Below are 20,005 nucleotides of genomic sequence, written 5' to 3' on the forward strand. Positions count from 1 at the left end.
CAGTGGGAGTTGTCTTCTACGATTCTGTCCTCTAAGCCACAGAATCTGCAGCCAGTTCCTGTGTACACAGAACATTTAGGATAAAGGGTGTTTTTGATGAATGTTTACTATAGCAAAAGAGCTTGAATTGAGTATTACGCAAACCAGCAACATCCTCTAATGACTCTGAGCCCCTGTTTCCTCATCTGTTAAATTGAAATGAGACTACCGTGGGTTTCACAGGGCTTTTTGGAGAATTACCTGAGGTCATACACGTGAAAACACCTTCTTAAAATGTTGTTTATTATTGCCGTTACCGGGTTATAACTTTTCCAAGAATTAGAATATAAAAAAATACTCGTAAGCACCAAACTCTATTTAAAGTAACTTAATCTGTTTTCCGTGATTCAGAGGAGGCTTCAGGAAGTTACAAAATCTCAGGGTCATTGTCGCGAGCACGGAGTAGCTCTGTAGAAAAAGGGTTCCAGCTGCTTGTAAATGGGAGCGTCTTGACCGTATTAAACCCAGAAGGGAGAGGGATCACATACTTTAAGCCCCTCGTTTTACAGATGAAGCCACTGAACCAAAGAGAAACTGAGTGGCCGGCCCAGCATCACATGTTAATTAATGGCGGATCTGGGAATAAAATCCAGGTTCCTATCTCTCAGCATGCTTTCCGTCGTTAGTTTAAACATAACTCAAAAAGTCTGAATCGAGGCTAAGAGTGTACTGATGAATGTGGCTGCTTCTTTGAACATGGAATTGGAGAGCTATCACAAGGAAGTTTAAGGGTCTGGGTATGTCATTGAAGGGTACGGCCCCATGAACTTGACTTGACCCACTTGGGAAAAAAAGTGCGGTGGAATTCTTAGTAATTTTCTTAATCATAGCAGTTCATTTCTTCTGTGCAAAATCCTTCTCAACTATGCTCTGAAATTAATTGGCGTTAAAAATGCAGGTCTTGGGGTGGCTTTCACAGGCTTGTTATGTGCACAGGGAATAGCATAATGTAGGTACGGAATAATGGTCTCTCTCTCTTTTCTTTTTACTAGTGATCATTAACATGTATATTCTCCAACTTTGTTGAGCTAACATTGCAACACGTAACTGTAAAACAAGTTACTTGTGATGCGTTCCTCCCTGGTCTTGCTCGTGTTCTGTTACACTAGCAACTGTCTACGCAGGATTGGCGTGTGCACAGCAGGTGCCTGTGAGCAAGTAGCTAGTGACGGTAGAGCCTTATTCCTGGATGCATTAAAAGCAGAGTCTCGCCTACACCTCCCTCTTCTTCCCATGTATAATCTCTTTCTCCAGGGATCTACAGGGTTTTTTTTGCTCTATTTTTAGTCTGTTGATAACTTGAGAAACCTCCCAGGATCAAAGTCTCAGAGGGGCAGGATTCATTTCACTCAGTCTTTGCGGAATCCCCAGTGGATGTTGAAAATCAGTCTGCATTCTGAATCTGGATGGGAAATACGTGGGTCAGCAGAACGTGGTGGATAAGAGCACAGGCTCGGAAACCCGGTGCCCTGGGTTCGAAATCTCAGCTCCTCTTGTGTTTTTGGTCACTGTGGTCGTGTGCCTTTGGGCAAATCCCTTAAATGCCCTGGGCCTTAGTTTCATCAGCTGAAACCCCCTCTCATAGGTTACTGTGAGCATGCAGTCAGATGAACTGGTATTTATAAAGTGTTCAAAATGGTGCTGGGTGACTATTAAGTGAATTCAATGGTCCTGATTCGACGGGAGTGACTTCTCCATCCAAAGGTGTAACACCCAGGCCTTAGGGCCCTGAGGTTTGAGGAAAGGAGGCTTCTTTTTCCTCAGTTAGAATGGCAGAGCGCATCCCACACCAGGACCTTTTTATTCTGTTGAATTGAAAAGGGTACAGCAGTGGGACTTGACTTTGAACACCAAGGTTTATCCGACCTCTTCCGGCTCGGTGCATGTGTCCGCATTCTCTCCCTGGAAGAGCAGTGATTCTGCATCAGTGTATCGCCTGGCCTCACGCAGGTAGCCTAGTCTGTCGGGGTCACTTTTGTAAAACTGCTAGGATTGCCGTGGTGTTCCCGGGACGGACTGAGACTCGCCAGGTCCCCTTAGCCCACAAGCGTTCAGTAGGTCCCTGGTGAGGGGGTTTCCACGTGATGGTTCCACTTGCTTCGGGGGCTGGGCTGTGGGAGAGATTAATGGGAAGTGAAAAGAGAAACAGTTGTTCTTAACCGGCAGGGCTGTTTGGAGTGTGCGCCTCTTCTTGTATTTAGGGAAAAGATTACTCATGCGTATTTTCTTCCATAGAATATAAAGAACCTCAAATTACTACTGTGTACCCACCCCCTTCTCACCCGCCTCCCTCACTTCAGTGTCTCCTCTGCAGAAACTTCAGCATTTTACTCTCATTTCCCCTCCCGAGCGGGATTCGGTTCTGTATTTGCTTTGGCACTCCCTCTTCCAATAAGCTACCCCCGTCCTTTTTCCTGTTTCTGACCAAGCATCTTCTGCCCTGCGGCCCTCTTGCCCCAAGGCAGTTGCTTAGGCCATGCTTGTCTGGTCCTCACATTCGTCCCCTAAAGCCTGGCTGTGCTCTTGCCTCTTGTGTGAAGGAGAAGAAAGGAAAAGTCCCTAATAACTAATCACTCTGCTGTTCCCGTTCAAAGGTGACACCATTGAGTGTAGGAAGTCAACTCTAAGGGTTTGTGTTGTTCTTTTTTTTAACCAGTTCAAAAGTTGAGGTCTTGCTGAACCATTTTCACACACGCCCCACACACACACCTCGCTGTGATCCCAGATATGCATTTTCAAGGTCATTGGGAAGAGCTGGGATACCTCCTATCTCCAAGGACCTTTTTTTTTATTAACTTTTTAAAAATGCAATTTTTTTTTAATGTATTATTTATTTGGTTGCACCAGGTCTTAGTTGTAGCAGGTGGGCTTCTTAGTTGTGGCTCATGGGCTCCTTAGTTGTGGCACACAGCCTCCTCAGTTGCGGCATGCATGTGGGATCTAGTTCCCTGACCAGGGACCGAACCCGGACCCCCTGCATTGGGAGCGTGGAGTCCCATCTACCGTACCACCAGGGAAGTCCCTGAAAATGCAATTCTTAAAGGTTACAGTTATTACCAAATACTGCCTGTATTCCCCATGTTGTACAATACATCCTTGAGCCTCTCTTACACCCAGTAATTTGTACCTCCCACCCCCCGACCCCTATATTGCATCCCCTGACCAGTGGAAACCACTAGTTTGTTCTCTGTGTCTGTGAGTCTGCTTCTTTTTTTGTTATATGCACTAGTTTGTTGCATATTTTAGATGCCACATACAAGTGATATCATTCAGTATTTGTCTTTCTCTACCTTATTTCACTTAGCATAAGGCCCTCCAAGTCCATCCATGTCCCAAGGACCTTTTTTTTTTTTTTAATGTTATTTTATTTTTGGCTGCATTGGGTCTTCGTTGCTACAGGCAGGCTTTCTCTAGTTGTGGCGAGCGGGGGCTACTCTTCGTTGCAGTGCACGGGCTTCTCATTGCGGTGGCTTCTCTTGTTGTGGAGCACGGGCTCTAGGCACGCAGGCTTCAGTAGTTGTGGCTCGCGGGCTCAGTAGTTGTGGCTCGCGGGCTCTAGAGCGCAGGCTCAGTAGTTGTGGCTCACGGGCTTAGTTGCTCCGCGGCACGTGGGATCTTCCCGGACCAGGGTTCGAACCCGTGTCCCCTGCATTGGCAGGTGGATTCTCAACCACTGCACCACCAGGGAAGCCGAGGACCATTTTTAATAGGCATTGCTTCTTGGCCCAGTCAAGAGTCCAAAACAAAACCTTGAATTCTTTAGTGGCTGTGTTTATCCTAAAGATCATAGAGCAGTAACATACTACACGTTATTATTTTACAATGCCCCTTTCTTCACGTGAAAAAAAAATCATAAAACTTAAAAAACAAGGAAAAAACTCTCAATGCCCATCTCTAATTATGTCAGTGCCCAGAGTGCTTTATTGGTGCCCTACACAGTGGACCAGTTTCAAAGAGACTTCCCCAGAGTCCAAGGAAGCCAGCTGCCCTTCTTTAAAAGTAGACTTTGCAAAGAAGCCAACTGCAAGACAGAGCCAGTTGTCATGCCCAGAGGCCCTGGATCTTCTCAAGGGCATCTGAGCCATTCCATTCCCCAGTCCACCCGGGAGGAAAAGCAGCCCATCCAAATAGACCAGACAGTGCTTTGTCATGCCTGACATAAGGATGAAAGGTGCTTCTTTCCAGGATCAAACTGAAGGACACTTGTCAGAGCACACACTTGGCGTCTCCTTAGCAAGCTGGAGTAACTAAATAGAGAGACTGACGCTCCTCTTAGCAAACACTGATTCTGTTGTATTTGAACTATTAATTCATACGATATTTTAGAGAATAAAGCACTCTTGAGCATGTAGCTTCTTCTAACCCCTCAGTTCTCAGACAGCTTGGTTTCAGGATTTCTTTTGATTCTTTAAAATTATTGAAGACCCCAAAGAGCTTTGCTCATGTAGCTTCTATCTATATTTACCATATTGGAAATCAAAACTGAAAATTTTAAGTATTTGTTATAATATATATAAAAATATTGCTTAACTCACTGAAAAATAAGCCAAGTAAATGTTAACATAAATATATATTTATGAATATATTTTCCAAAACCAAAAAAAATTAGAGTGGCATTCTTTGTTTTACATTTTTGCAAGTCTGTTTAATTTCTAGCTTCATAGAAAATGGATGGATTCTCATGTCTGCTGTCATATCACATGCTGTGTAGCCTCTAGAAAATTCCACCATATGCTCATGAAGGAATGAGAATGAAAAAGGCAGAGATAACCTCTTAATATTGTTGTGAAAAGAGTTTTGACTTCATGGACACCCTGAAAAGGTCTTGGGAACCCTGAAGGGTCCCTGGATCACACTTTGATAATGACTGTTCTAAACCCCTTGAATGATATGTCCAAGATTTCCCGCAACTGCAAAATCAAACAAAAACAGATTCACGGTCAGGCTTCCAGACAGAGACCCAGCCCGAGCCATCCTCTCAGCTCCCTTTCACCCACTCCTGTCCACTCAGACTTCAAGTACCACCCCTACCAGGAAGTTCTGACATCAGCAAGTACAGTAAACAGGCGAGAGACCTTTTATCCTTACCTTGCCCTCTCATTCCCAGAGGCTATAGCCTGATAGCTTCCCAGAGGCGAGTGCGTTGCTCTTCCTGGAAGAAGTTTCAGGGAACACTTCATTATTTGGCATCTCTGGAAGGTCAGGCCCCGCTCTGGAACATTCTCACTTTGAAAGGACGCTGGGCTACAATCAGATCAGCTCTGATTCTTTTTTTTTTTTTTTAACATCTCTATTGCAGTATAATTGCTTTACAGTGGTGTGTTAGTTTCTGCTTTATAACAAAGCGAATCAGTTATACATATACACATGTTCCCGTATCTCTTCCCTCTTGCGTCTCCCTCCCTCCCACCCCAGCTCTGATTCTGAAGTCGCCTCCAAAGCACACTGACATTTGTCATGACTCTGAGCCCCCTCAGGGGCTCCAGGCCCACTCCACAGCTGCACCTTCAGGGCAGACCAGGAATCCAGACACCCCTGGAGCTGCGGCCGGCCAAGGAAGGACAGGGCTGTGAGACCTACGGTTCCTTAAAGACATAAAAAGGGATTCCCCCCCCCCCATTTTGCCTCTAAATAAAAAGTTCATTTGATATCGCACTTTGCCACTCATGAAGCTTGAGTTTTACGTGGGATTCAGAGCGGAACCTAAGGGCTCTTCGGATACGGAGACTCAATTTCATTAACCATTCGGAAATCTTTGCCCTTTATTTCAACTGTCTAACTGACAAGACCTTTTTTCTCTCTCTCTCTCTTTTCTTTCTGCCTTGCTGTCTCTCCAACAGGCTTGCAGCCAATGTACTGGAGCAGAGATGACGTAGCCCAGTGGCTCAAGTGGGCTGAAAATGAGTTTTCTCTAAGGCCGATTGACAGCAGCACGTTTGAGATGAATGGCAAAGCTCTCCTGCTCCTGACCAAAGAGGACTTTCGCTACCGGTCTCCTCATTCAGGTGAGGGTCTGGACTCCGGACACGGGCTCAGCCTGGAACGTCTGGTAGCCAGAGTTGGCCTTTGTCACCACTTAGCCTCCCAAGAGATCTCCACATCGTCACCGTGAACGCAAGGACAGTGACCCAGCTTAGTAGAGGACAGATCCTGCTGACGTAGGCCAGTTTGAGGGGAGAAGAGGAAGAATTTCCAGGACCGGGGGAAACTTTTAAGGTTAGGAGAAGTAACCCAGTTCGGACCTATAGACCCTGGTACTTAAGGGATCTCATTGCACCACCAAATAAGGAAGAAAATGCATTCTGACCCTCTCTCTCTGCCTTGCTTCTGATTCTGAAGGCTTTTACAAGAGATGCTTGAGCGTGAGTGTAGATTGCAAACTGCTTAGTTAAAAACAAAGACAGGAAGGTTTCTCTGGCGGTCCAGTGGTTAAGACTCCGCACTCCCAGTGCAGGGGACGTGGGTTTGATCCCTGGTCAGGGAACCAAGATCCCACATGCCGCATGGTGCAGACAAAGAAAACAAATAACAAAAGACAGCAGAGGCAGGGGAATGAGCACTGCTGAGGTAGGAGGAGTAGAAAACGAGAGAAGAATCGAGGGAACGAGAGAGAAGGGCTGGGAAAGGTGGAGATCCTAGTAGCCCAGGCAAGTTTAGAAACAATGCCCGGGGCTTCAAGTGATTTCCTTTAGAAGTACTGAATTCTTTGAAGTAATGCATCTTGTAGCTTGTAGAACCCCTGAAAAATACAAGCAACGCATCTAACGAGAAAGATTTGTCAAAATAAGGGCTCCTGAAGCCACATGGGAAGGTTGCATTCAGTAAGGAGCTTTTGTACCTGCAGAGTGTATTCCTGACGTGGGGAAGGTTTCAAATATACTTTCCAACTTCATTTCTCACACTTGATGGGTATTTTGAAGTAGAGATTTGGGAACTCCATATGTCCAAGGGGAACTTTGGTCTCAGGTTTCTGCCTCTTGAGTGCAGTTATTCAAGGACTGATGGGCCCTCCCTCTGTCAAGTCTCACCGCCAGCCCCACTTCGATGCAACTCGTCTGGCAGAGACCGTGTCTTCTTGACTGAGGGCAGGGGTCCCACAGGAGGTCTGTGCCCAGCTACGTTTACCCCGATTTACTCCTGGAGGCTGGCCGGGAGTTAATGCACTAGCTAACCGCCACGAGGAAACAGCCCCATCACAGAGGGTAAGATAAGGGTGTGTATGGAACAGTATTGCCCCAGCTTTTCCCAATTGCAGCAGAACCGTTTATATGAGGAAATGATAAAGGGGAAGGTTCCCCCAGAAGTATAGATGTTAATGGAAACTTGAAAACTTAAATCAAGGCTGAAAAACAGATCATTGCTATGGTTTTATAAGGGACACAAACCTACCTGAAACATTTGGTCTTCAATCATTGATTCTTTCTCTAGCCTCAGAACAAGAAAACCATCAAACAATGATATAAATAAATAAATAAAACTAACCTAAAAGGAACCTCGATAGTTCCTTTTAATTTAATGCAAAAACACTTCCCTTTTCTGTTCCAGTGGAAACTCAAAGATTATACTCAAAGGGGCAAAGTTACCTATCTGGAGGAAAAGAGCTCTGACTCTTTAGGGTTCCGGAGAAATTACTCATGTCAGGCAAACAGAGGAAAACATAGTGATGTGTTTTAACTTGATTTGACTTAGACTTTGTAAATCTGCCTTCCCCCCACCATATCTCAGGCGTTCCTTTTTGTTGCTGATTTATTTTTCTGTCCGGTGACCTCTCAACTTTCCTTGTGAAACTAGGTTCTCTCTGCTCAAAGCTGGGAGCGAAGATACACAGAACCTGTCAGTACGCCCTTGCCACTTTGTCAGGTTTTTGCCGGGTGGGCCACGTGGGAAGCTGGACAGGAGCCTGCTGCCCAGTTGGAGCCAGGATTGCACTGAACCTGAAGGCGCAGGGAGCTGGGGAAGGAGAGAGCAGAGTCGGGTGGGTCTCAAGAAAGCAGGAGTGAAGTTGGTCTGGGACGTGAAGGATGGAACTGAGTGGGTGGGTCACTGGAGCAGCATTAACTTAGTGTGTTTGGGCGGCGGTAAGGAAGCCCCCCTACGGATGGAAGAGGCAGCATGAGGCTGGTGCGATAGTCGGGGCGTGGTGCTGTAGCCACGGTTGGGAGGGGGCAGTAGAAATTCATTCCGTGAGTGTTCCCTGGGCAGCCCCACATCAGAGGACGGAAATTTGGGCTGAAGGACTTGAGAGATAGAGATGACTTCCAGTTGGGTTGTCCAGTGAGGCTCAGTGGTGTGGTAGTGGAGCCGGACTTTGAAAGCTTTGAAAGGTGAGCAAGCGGTAGGTAAGGAAAGGTGTCGAGGCCAGTTCGTGTGGGGGAGGAACTCAGAGAGGAGGCCACGTGAGCTAGACACTGTTCATCGTCACTCATCACCACCCCCCTCACCTGTCTGCTTGCCTCTTCATGTCTCAAGTTCTGCTACTTTCTCCAGGAATGCTTTCCCTGGCTCCCATCCCTGCATCCCTGATTCCACCCCACCTTCCTTTCCTCCACCTCTCCGCACCTCGGTCTGGGTCCTCTTTTATCTCAGAGCATTTCCTAATTCTGTCATGGCCCCTGACACACACACACACACACACACACACACACACACACACACACACACACGTGTCACACACTGTGTTACATGTGATTGTTTTCTAATCCGTATCCTCTCCCGGAGTAGAGAGTTCAGTCTGGACAGGGCTGTGTCCTGTTAAGCTGCCACGTCTCCAGCGTCTAGTGCAGCATTCAGTCAGCACTCAATAAATATTGGTTGAATTATGACCCAACCTGAGAGTGCCTTAAAGCCCAGGTTAAGGAGATTGGATGTTATTTTGCAGGTAATGGGAAACCACTGAAAGGTTTTGATCAGGAGAATGATACGATTGGAGCTCTCCCTTTGGTATAGACATTTGCCATCAGTGCATAGGGTGGATTTACTGGGTCACTAAAAGCAGGGAAGCTAGATACAGTGCCATTGCTACGGTCCTCATGCAAGGTGCTGAAGTCCAGAATAGGATCAGTGACACCAGAATAATAATACTTCCGGCACTTTGGCCAAGCGATGCCAGGACATCCAGGAAGATGCGTCCTGTTCTGCAGAATCTGAGACAGGAACCAGGCCAAGCTGGGAATAATCATTTTGAGTATCATCCCCATTACATCAAGCTGAGCATAACTTTACACCGTAGGTAATTTAATTAAGGCATCAACCGGAAAGCCATGGACAGAATATCAAGGTGATACCTGCCAGTAGAGGCCATAAGAAAACTTATCACAAACAGGGGAGAATTGTCAGAGGGATTGGAAGACAGAACTAAGTAGGAGTTGAGAAGACCCTTCCCATGAAGTAGCCAGCCAGCAGGGTGATGAGGGCGTGATATACCTGCTCACATTCTCCTTAGATAGAGACAAGGTATAAATAGAAAACCTTGTTTCTCTCTCAGGTGTAACATTTGGTACTGCTGCTTCTGACGTGGGCTTTGCTTTTGCCTTTGGTGTAGATGTCGTGAGGCCCAGGTTCTACACGTGGCTCTTCCGCAGATCACATCACCTCATTTGCCCTTATTTTCCTCATCCATAAAACGGGATTTTCAGTGAGGGGATCCTAAACTCCCTTCAACTCTGAACAGGTCAGCCCAGCTTCAGCCACTGAAAGTGTTCAGCTTCCAATAAACATTACAACTTCCCACCTACAGGCAGTAAATAAATATTCAAGAACTTGGTCTCCTTCGACCTGTATACCTTGTAAAACCTAGACTTCACCCGGTTTTTTCCTGTCTTTCCTTGGATCTTTTTTGCTGCCTACGACAAAGCAGCAGCTTCTCACTAGTCATGGGGCTGCTAGAATGCAGCAAAAGTACCTGGTGGCCGGCGCATCACCATGAATGGATGTTTATAGCTTCCTCCCAGCCACGTTTCCTGCCTGGCCTCACCCAGACTTCTGCTTTCTGTGTTTGGAAATAACATTCCTTGACACTACTCATTCCAGATGTAGAGAGGAGAGAACGGGAGCTCAATGAATTATAATTACTTGAACTACTGAGATACCTGAAGTCAAATATGGTAGCCTCTCTGAACTCCGCATTCTTTGACCAATTTAACAAACCACATTTACCGTGTCCACCTCCAGGACAAAGGTCCTCCCTTTTCAACCACTAGAATAAAATAGGGAATGTACTAGAATGTACTTTAAAATATCATCTCCAAACAGAAGATGTCAAGGTTGAATATAAATGGGGTCTAGTTTTTGAAATAATCTCTCAATCAGAGGATACGACAGGATGACATATTTATGACATCCTCAAAGTTAAGGAAAAAACGTAAAGGAATCTCAGCTTTATAAACTGTCACCCGGACAGGGTAATATTACCTAGTCCTTGAGCGACTAGGTAGTTACCATATTAAATGGTCTGGGATGATTTAAATTCAAAGGGATTTCACTGAATTTTATGAATTCAATGAATGTCTTACAATGAATAACTCCGTGTTTCTTGACCACCTTGAGACTGTGAAAACATATTAATAAGACGGAACAGACAAGTTAGCACTGATACTAACTTTTATTTAGAGTTGTTCAGGTGGAACGTATTTATGTATCCATTATTTAAATGAACAAAAAGTTATTAATTTAATTCATGTTAGACTTTCTATCAATGCTAAAAAAAAAAAAAGCGAAAAGCAAAACAAACATATTTTCAAAGTTCCTTCAAGCCAGTTCAGCAAAAAGTGAATTGGGGTTTTACTAAGTAAATCAGTTTTTCCTGTACTGCGGTGTGATGTTACAAACCTCTCCAACCCACCAGAACCTTTGACTTTGGAAATACGCTTTGCTTGTGATCTTCAAATATAGCAAAATTTCTTTGAAATTTCTTTAAAGTGAAAATACCAGTCTTTATCTACATATAGTTCCTTGGAAACCAACTTGCCTATTAATCTCTATTAAGCAATGGTGGGTGGTTTGCTGAATTGAGCAGCTGAATCAACGGGCTGTTTTAGACTCAAGTCACAGGGTCTGAGGCCGTGGGTCACAGAGGGGAACGTTAGCCCTGAAGTGTGGGAGTTCCAGCAGACATGACCCTTGACTGAAGACACGCAGAGTGGCTTCTTTCTTCCCTTGCTGTGTCTTGGAGCAACACAAGCGAAAAATATGTGTATTACCCATCGGAGAAGTGCTTAGATAAGTCAGTTACAGGAAAGTCACTGCATTTCTTAGAACTTAGGTTATCCTGGCAGTGAAATGGTGGCGATAACTGAACTTTCTGCTGTACAGAGTCATATTTTAACATGTAAAACATACAACACGTCCTTTAATTAACAGTGCATACTTATGTCACGGTATTTGGATTTTCTCACAAGCTTATTCTTTGCTTTATCTTACCTTATATTCTGTATCCAGGTAAAGGCAGTTGTCTTACTAGATGTCTTTTCTAAGTGATTTATTCTCCTCTTAAATATAATATTCAAATTTTCCCACAACCTGCTCCCATTTTTTCCCTGAGATCTCCGTGTCCAAGACATAGATACCAACTGAATTTCACATATTTGTTCCTAAGTAAAAGAGTAGGTTTATTTTTACGGTCACAGAAGGCACTCCGCATTACATTAAAATGTTTGTAATTCAAGCAGCCTACAAAAATGGATTGAATGGAATGCTTGGAAACTAAGATAGAGCGGAGTTGGAAAGCCAGGCCATCCCATGGTGGGAATGTTTGTTAGGCCACCAGTGGGATCCCCCAGGCCTGTGTCTGCGTTGGTGTTTTCACTGTGGAATTTATGATGAAACTGAAGGAGCCGAGGCCTCGGACTTCACTTTGAACCTATCACAGGCAGAGAGGACCGGCAGAGAGAGTTTTCTCTGACAAATCTGAAGTGTCCCTCCCACACTGTGCCTGCTTTCATTTACTTATTTATTTTTTAAAGAATTGGTCAGAAGGAAACTAAAATCTCTGAATAAAAACGGAAGAGAGAGACAGAGAAAAGAGAACAGTTTGCAGATGTAAGAATGTGTTACTTTAGATAATCTTCGTAGGAGGAGGTGTATGTAGTAAATCAGCACCAGAAAAATGCAAATTTTCAATAATGTGACGATTCTGCTTTAAACCTACTGAACCCAAGAAGTTAAACGATGTGAAACGCCTGGGGGAGAGGCTCTGGACAGTCTTGAAGATGACACTCTGCACTGGTCCCCGTCTTCTGCAGCACAAGCCGTGTATAATAAGAACTTGAAAACTAATCAAACGCTTTCACTGATGACACCGTTTTAGGAAAATATTTGAAGGAAACAATCCAATAGAGGGACAAAAAAGATGCCCTTAGCAATTCTATTTATAATGGTAAAAACTGGAAATGCCCAAGCCACCCCCGATAGGAGACTTGCTAAAAAAAAAATGTGGAGAATATAAATATAGAGGAATACACTGTAGCTTTACGGCCATTCATTGAGTCACTTATTATTTCTTCAGTAGATCATACAGGGCCTTGCGGATCACGTTCAGCACTTTACATGTTATTTTAAAGACAGGTAGAAGCCATTCAGGGTCTGAAGCAGAGACTGGCATAATGAAGTACAGAGGTGAGAAGTAGGATGTAGGGCCGTCGGCATGGCTGGCAGGTAGGCGCAATGGCGGTGACTTAAACTAAGATGGACCAGCAGAGAAAAGGGGGTGATTCAAGCAGTATTTAGAAGGCAGAGTCTATAAGTCTTGGGGACCGATTAGATGTTGTATAAGTGGGAGAGAGGTGTTAAGGATGAGTGTCGAGTTTCTGGCCCAATCAGGTGGGCGTTTACTGCACTAGGAAACACCACGTGGGTTGTAAAGGCGTTTATGTCGAACACATAAGATGCGCGGTGCCCGGGTGGCATGCAAGAGGATGTATGTAGGAGGTAAGTGAAGGTTCTGGAGTTGAGGAGGTAGGTCTGGCTGGAGTAGATTTAGCATAGACAAGCTGATTGAAGCCATGGGAGGGGCTGAGATTACCCAGGGAGAAAGATGATGGGAGATCTGGGAGCCTTAAAGATTGGGGAAGGAGGGAGAGCAGAAAGCCAGGAGACGGAGGAATGTCTGAAGCCAAGGGGTGTTCTAAGGCCGGGGGCGGGTGCAGTGACTAGTGGTGATGATGTTGCTGAGAGGCAGCAAGTCCCCAAGTACCATTGCCCTTTGGGTTTGATGACAGTGAGGTGACGTCAGCAAGAGCGCTTTGGAGAGAGGGTTGGAGTGGAGACCAAAGGGCCCTGAGGAGTGAACGGAGAGGGCTGTGGTGATGACAGAGTTGGACAGCTCCTCAGGGAGTTTGGCTGCGATGGGAGGAGGGAAACAGGAACAGCACCGGGAGGGGAAGATGAGGACAGAGGTGTGTGCGTGTGTGTGCGTGTGCGTGCGTGCGTGCGTGTGTGTGTGTGTGTGTGTGTGTGTGTGTGTGTGTATGTGTGTAGAAGACAGGAAACACTTGAAGCTGCTTAAATGCTAAAGAAAAGAACCCTATAGAAAGAAGTTGAAGGTACATTGTGAACTAGAAGGAAAGAGAAACCATGAACTAGAAATATCTGTATGAAATGATGTCAACTGGAAAAAAATTCCATTCTTATGAATGTGCCTTTATGGAACTTATGCATGTCCTTTAAAGACAAAAATATTGAAGCAGAGCAAATAGTTTCCAGATTTTTTGGAGACACATCTGTTAATAATTATCATAATCACAAGGGGTGCCATCTCCTGAGCGCACAGGAGGGCAGACGTGCGGCCGGTGCACTTGTTCACATTATCTCATTTAATCCTCTTAACAGCCCTGTGGAGTCTGGGCATTTTTCTCATTTGAGACAAAAGAATATTTAACTAAGCCTTGAACTAAGGCTCAAAGAGAAAAGTAGTTTGCCTCAGGGCACGCAGCTGTTGAGTAGAGGAACCAGGATTCAAACCTGGGACTTCCTTGCTCCAGAGCCCAAGCTCTTTCCTCTGAAAGTAAAGAAACTTTGTCATAAAGCAGAAACTAACACACCATTGTAAAGCAATTATACCCCAATAAAGATGTTAAAAAAAAAAAGGAAAGAAACGTAGATATGTTTAACCCCCTAAACAGCATCTTTATGATCTTGGTCATCAGACACTAGTCTTTGCTCAGGCAACTTGCAGCAGTTTTATTCCCTCTCGCTACTGTTCGTTTTGAACAAATTGCAAATAAAATCATAGAATTCAGGATTCTCGAAGTCGTTGCCTGGCTTTTAACAGCAAGATCACTGATACAAAATTGTATGTGTGTTTAGTTTGTGGGTTTCTCTTCTGTGTGTGTGTGTGTGTGTGTGTGTGTGTGTGTGTGTGTGTGTGTGCGCACCTAGGAGTATATCCAGGGTGTTGGGGACCTGAAATTTATAATTTGAGGGCACATAGCTAGGTTCCCTTTCATGGGACTATACAGGTAAAGGCCCCTGAAATTCACTAGCTTCGAGGCAAATTTACTTGTGCATGTACCTGTGGGTACATGAACCATGTGTGTATGCCTGAAGATATATGGAGAAACCAGCAAAAGCTGTTATCCCTTAAACAATAGCCTTGATTTCATTGCTTAGTACAGTAGGAGCATCTTTTATGGTTAGTACGAGTTATTCCTTTTCTGGGAAGACAGAGAAGATTTATCAAGAGTTGAACAGGCCAAGAGTTTTTTGAACAGTGCCTTTGAATTCAGGCCAGTGGTCATTAGCTTAGTTAGATGTATAGTGCTATGGCTCGTGCTCTTTATACAGCAGGCAAATAAATATAACTTCTCTTTTTTATTATTTATTTATTTTTGGCTGTGTTGGGTCTTTGTTTCTGTGCGAGGTCTTTCTCTAGTTGCGGCGAGCGGGGGCCGCTCTTCATCGTGGTGCGCGGGCCTCTGGCTATCGTGGCCTCTCTTGTTGCGGAGCACAGGCTCCAGACGCGCAGGCTCAGTAGTTGTGGCACACGGGCTTTGTTGCTCCGTGGCATGTGGGATCCTCCTAGACCAGGGCTCGAACCCGTGTCCCCTGCATTGGCAGGCAGATTCTCAACCACTGCGCCACCAGGGAAGCCCCATAACTGCTTTTTAAATCTGTTCTTTATTCCAGAGATCTCTTTGTTAAGATCACATTTGAGATGTGATCTCCTGTGTATAAGAAGATTTTAAGAATGTAGCAAGAAAACTGACTATCGGAGGAATCGGGGGCCAGTGGAGATGGAAGAGGATGGAGTGGGGGAGCGTCTTTATTTATTTAGGAAACTGTTGTAGATGGGATGCATGTTCTGTGCTGCTCCAGAGACCAAAACTAAGAATCGAGGTACATGAGATTGCAGAGGAGGCCAGATTCCAACTCAACAGAAGAACTTTCTGTCGACTAGAGCTGTCCAGAAGTGGTTTGCTTACGTTGCGTCCGGCTACCCATCACAGAAGCTCTCAGCCAAAGCTACTTCTTGGCAGGGGAAGAGGAGGCAGGGGACTTTTACTGATCACAAGTTTGAGTCCATCTAGGAAACCTGTAGAATCCTCTCTAAGTCTAAGATTCCAAGCCATTACCAGGCACACACTCTTCCTGCCAATCATACACACATGGCACATACGGTGGGTTGGTTTTCCCCCCAGAGTAGCGATGCGTTTGTGCTAAGCCAGCCGCATTCCCCAGCTGAGTTCCTGGTTGCCACGGAAACATGTCTGTGGATGGACTGGTCCAATTGTGGCCATACTCTGCAGTCTTAGAATTAAGTATTTTCTTGGCCCAGGACCCTGGGCCCAGGCTCCCACCCCTTAGCCAGCTATCCCAGGTGCCACTTACGAGTGTTACCTTACCAGTTCTTGTGGTTGAGTTAAAGAACTGGCAGAGCTCTGCCTGACCGGCCCCCCTCCAGCTCTCTCATCCACTCAGAGAGGAGCCTTCTCTACTGGGCTCCCTTCGCCAGCTTTGGGTTGAGAGGCTGGGGAGAGGCAGTACAGAAGGCCTGGGAGAGTATGGTGCAGAGCACGTATCAGCCCCGCTGCAGGCTTAGCCCAGTGGGGGAATGGCCTCACTTCACCTTGCCCTTTCTGAAGGGGGAACATAACACTGACCATGACCTGGACAGTCTTCCTTTGTTCTCCTGAGACCTCCTTCGGGGTCTACCGGTCTGTCCTAAACCCCTTGAATGATACCCATAATAATAGCAGGAACAGCGGTGGTCACACAACAGCTGGTGCTTGCTGAGTTCTCACTGCCCGGTGCTGTGATGAGCTTATTACACACTTACCTCATCCAGTCCTCACAGGCATCCTGGGAGGTAGATACTGCCAGTATCGCCATTTTCCAGATGAGGAACTGAGGCCTGGAGAAGGTAAAGGGCATCCACTTTGTTGCCTCGCTTTCTCTGTGCACGTAGAGAAATGGAAACAGAAAAGAAAGTGACCTGCCTGCTCTCCAGCCACCATACCCAGAGCTTCTCCAGCCCCCCGAGTGACCTCCAAGGAGGGACCACATGGGACATGCACCAGACCCTGCTTCACGACATCCTCTTCTGAGGGAGATGTTTGCATTTCGCAGAGAAGTTCAGGGACCTGCTCAAGGTCGCCTGACGCACAGGAGCTGGTCCTCCAGCCCTGGCTGCCGGGCCCTCCCCTCTCACCAGCCCGCATCCAAACCAGCAGAGTCCAACACCCACACACACACTGCATCTGTATTTCCTGGCCTCCCCTTCCAAAGTGGGTACACGAATAACTGACCATTTTTGTTAGTATCATCAGGAACACATTTTTTTTCAGTGTTTTCGTTTTTCTCTTCAGCTACTACCGGTATAAAGCATCGCTCAAACCCACAGGATAGAACCCAGCATTGTGAGGCCATGTAAATTCGGAAAAGTTCAGGAAGACATTTACACTAAACCAAGACACAAAATGTTGATTAGGGACTTATTTTTGTAAGCGATTAAAATATGAATCATTAAAATAGGACTGTATTTCAGGCTCTGTATCCTCATCTCATCAGAGACAGCATCACCATGACTACTGGATTTGAATTAGATGAGCTCCAAAGCCTTCCCAGCTCCAAAGGCAGTCATGTGTCACGGGTCTACCTTACACAGAACATTTTTAAGTCGGGTTCAGAACACCTCTGCGGTTCCTCGCCTGTTTCACTAAAAGGAAATACCCAAGTGACGTGGGGTCTTCAGTTCTTAGAAGTCTTTTGCTCTATTTGATCACAGTAGTAAACAGTGGCAGTAAGTTATATTAATAATGACCAAAATTCAAAGGTAGAGGAAGAAACAAAATCAAAGGAAAGACACCAGGGCATCTCAGGAATCACTTAGGACGGGGTATTGTGGAACTTATATTTGGTACCAATAGAAAAGGCACAGAAGTTTGCAGAAACAAAGGAATTCATTTGGACTGTTTCTCAGATTCAGGCTGAGTTGAAGAGGAAAAAAAAATAATTTAGCAATAGCCCAAAATATGCAGTAAATTAAGTTGTTAATTAAAGTATCTGTTAAAAGTGGCTAAAATTAGAGACAAAAGCCCACTGTTTGGTACAATTGTTGACTGCGTATCTGTATGTGGAAGGGCGTGGGAGACAGTTAGAAAAGCCTGTGGTATTTTAAAGATTAATCACCCACCCCTAAGGGGTTTTGAGGCACCCACCTGCATTTTTTAACTTGGATCTAAGTCAGAGGGGAGGGACAAGACCATGACAGCTTTTTTGGCTAATTGACAACTCAGTGGACACTTCAAATACCAAATAGAATAGAAGGCCCCCAGTTCAGACCAGCCCCTACCATCCTCTGCGAGGTGCTGACATCTAAAGATGATTTTCTAGAGATTGTGGAACCTTGGAGCAGTGCCTGTGTGTATTTTTAGAGGGAAGCATCCCAGAACATAAGCCAGTTCCTTATAGGGTATCTTTAATAGTTAGCACCTCTGACCGGACTTGTGAATTTCTTTTTCACGTTTATTCTTTTCCTGCCTGGGATTGGGGTAGATCAGAAAGGCACGTTTTTCTCTATTGGGAAGATTTCTATGAAGAATCCATGAGTTCTCATTGAAACATTAAAACTTTTCATCCTTAATGACTTTGTACTTCTTCTTTGAATAATCTGAAATGCAAATATAGACGTGAAAAGGATGTTTTTTATAAAAATAGTAGCAATAAATTGGGACAGTTTAAGTTTCTAATAAAGTCTGGTACATCCCTGTGACAGGCTGTTATAATGCAGCTACTAAAGCAGTTAAATAATGTGGAGGGAAAAAGAGAGATACTAAACTATGATAAGCTTGATTCTAATTCTATAACCATATAATACTGTAGATAGTATTAACAGGCTTGTGTCTCTTCGGGATAGGATTATAGGTGATTTTTGTTTCTTTCTATCTTCTTGCATTTTTATACTTATTTTTGTGTATGACTTTCATAATCAAAAAAGTTCAAAAAAAAAAAACCTGCATGGCTCTGACCTGAGTTTCAGTGCCGCATCCTGTCCCCTATAAGCTCCACGTGGATAGGTGGCAGACCTGTCTTCCTCATCATTGTGTCCTTAGGACAGTGCCAGGCGCAAAGTCAAAGCTCAGCAAATAGTTGTTGAACAAAACACTCCCATTTCCCTATTTTTCTTTCCTTTTTCTATCCAGGTGATGTGCTCTATGAACTCCTTCAGCATATTCTGAAGCAGAGGAAACCTCGGATTCTTTTCTCACCGTTCTTCCACCCCGGAAACTCGATACACACGCAGCCGGAAGTCATCCTGCATCAGAACCACGAAGAAGGTACCTAGGAGGGTTCTCTCTCCTTGCTTGAGACATAGCCAAATCCCAGAGGTTCCACTGTTCCTTTGATAAGTCGTTCTTGTTCATGTGATTCATTTTTCATTCAACAAGCATTTGTGGGGTACTGATTTTGTTTGAGACCCTGGGGGAAATGCTGAGATGAATAAGATCTGGTTCTCTGCAACTTACAATCTAGGAGAGGAAATGGGATAGATACACATGTAAGTATCAAAGAATAATTATGACAGGTGCTATAAAGAGACAGTGGAATGGGAGATTACAGCCAGTACAGGCAGCAGGCTCAGCTTCATGAAGGAGGTGACTCTGTAGGATTCCGTGAAGGTCTGATAAGCAGGAGTAAGTGGAGAACGTCCCTTGAGGACGCAGGATGGAGAGAGTCCTTGGAATAGAGAACAACCCATGACTTGGGTTATAGAACTTACCTTTCTTTTCCCCCTACCTTTGATTATGAAAAATTTCAAACAGACCCCAAATAGAATAAACTAACTAAAGCTCTGTGATCCATCCCCTCCCCCTACTTCAACAGTGATCAACAGGGACTTCCCCGGCGGTCCAGTGGTTAAGACTTCACCTTCCAATGCAGGGGGCGCGGGTTCAAGCCCTGGTCGGGGAACTAAGGTCCCACATGCCGTGGGGTGCAACCAAAAATTCAAAAACAAACCAACAAAAAACCAAACAAACAATGATCAACATTTTGCTGTTGCAGAACTAGTCCAAGGAGGTAAGATTAGAAACAGGACGTGGAGGACTTTGATTTCCGGGCTGTGGAGGGAAACAGTGGGGAGTGAGGGTAACAGAGGGTAACGTAAGCTGGAGGAAGAAAAGAGACCCAAACCCTGTGAACTCTGCGGGGGACCAAGGAGGTCTAGTATTCGTGCGCCGGAGGCAGTGTCTTGCAATGTGCTCGCTGGGAGTGCTCAGTTCAGGTGTGCCGTGCACTGCTCTGCCCTGGTGACTTACAGTGGTCCTCATCAAAGCGTTGGTAGAAAACACAACAAAAGACCAGAATCGAATTGCGGCCCCGGGCAGAGTTCTGCAGCAGGTGCTTGGGTACAGAAATAGGGTATAAGAAGCTGGCTTTGCTCCTGTTCTCTTGAACAGCGATGCACCGTGCCTCTGGGGAGCATTTCATCCACATCCTTCTGCCCAGATTGGGGACACAAGGTGATTCTTTT

General features: G+C 45.2%; 1 protein-coding gene across 3 annotated transcripts in view; it reads left to right on the plus strand.

Annotated features, from left to right (window-relative positions):
* The window catches only part of ETV6 (ETS variant transcription factor 6), a 237,618-nt gene that overhangs the window by 183,738 nt on the left and 33,875 nt on the right, over positions 1 to 20,005 (plus strand). For all 3 annotated transcript variants that reach the window (XM_060024303.1, XM_060024302.1, XM_060024304.1), the window contains exons 3-4: positions 5,880 to 6,044; positions 18,675 to 18,809. In XM_060024303.1, coding sequence (XP_059880286.1) covers positions 5,880 to 6,044; positions 18,675 to 18,809 — 300 coding nt within the window. The remainder of the gene's footprint in view (positions 1 to 5,879; positions 6,045 to 18,674; positions 18,810 to 20,005) is intronic.

This window comes from Delphinus delphis, chromosome 11 (genome assembly GCF_949987515.2).
Source record: "Delphinus delphis chromosome 11, mDelDel1.2, whole genome shotgun sequence".
Taxonomy (NCBI): domain Eukaryota; kingdom Metazoa; phylum Chordata; class Mammalia; order Artiodactyla; family Delphinidae; genus Delphinus; species Delphinus delphis.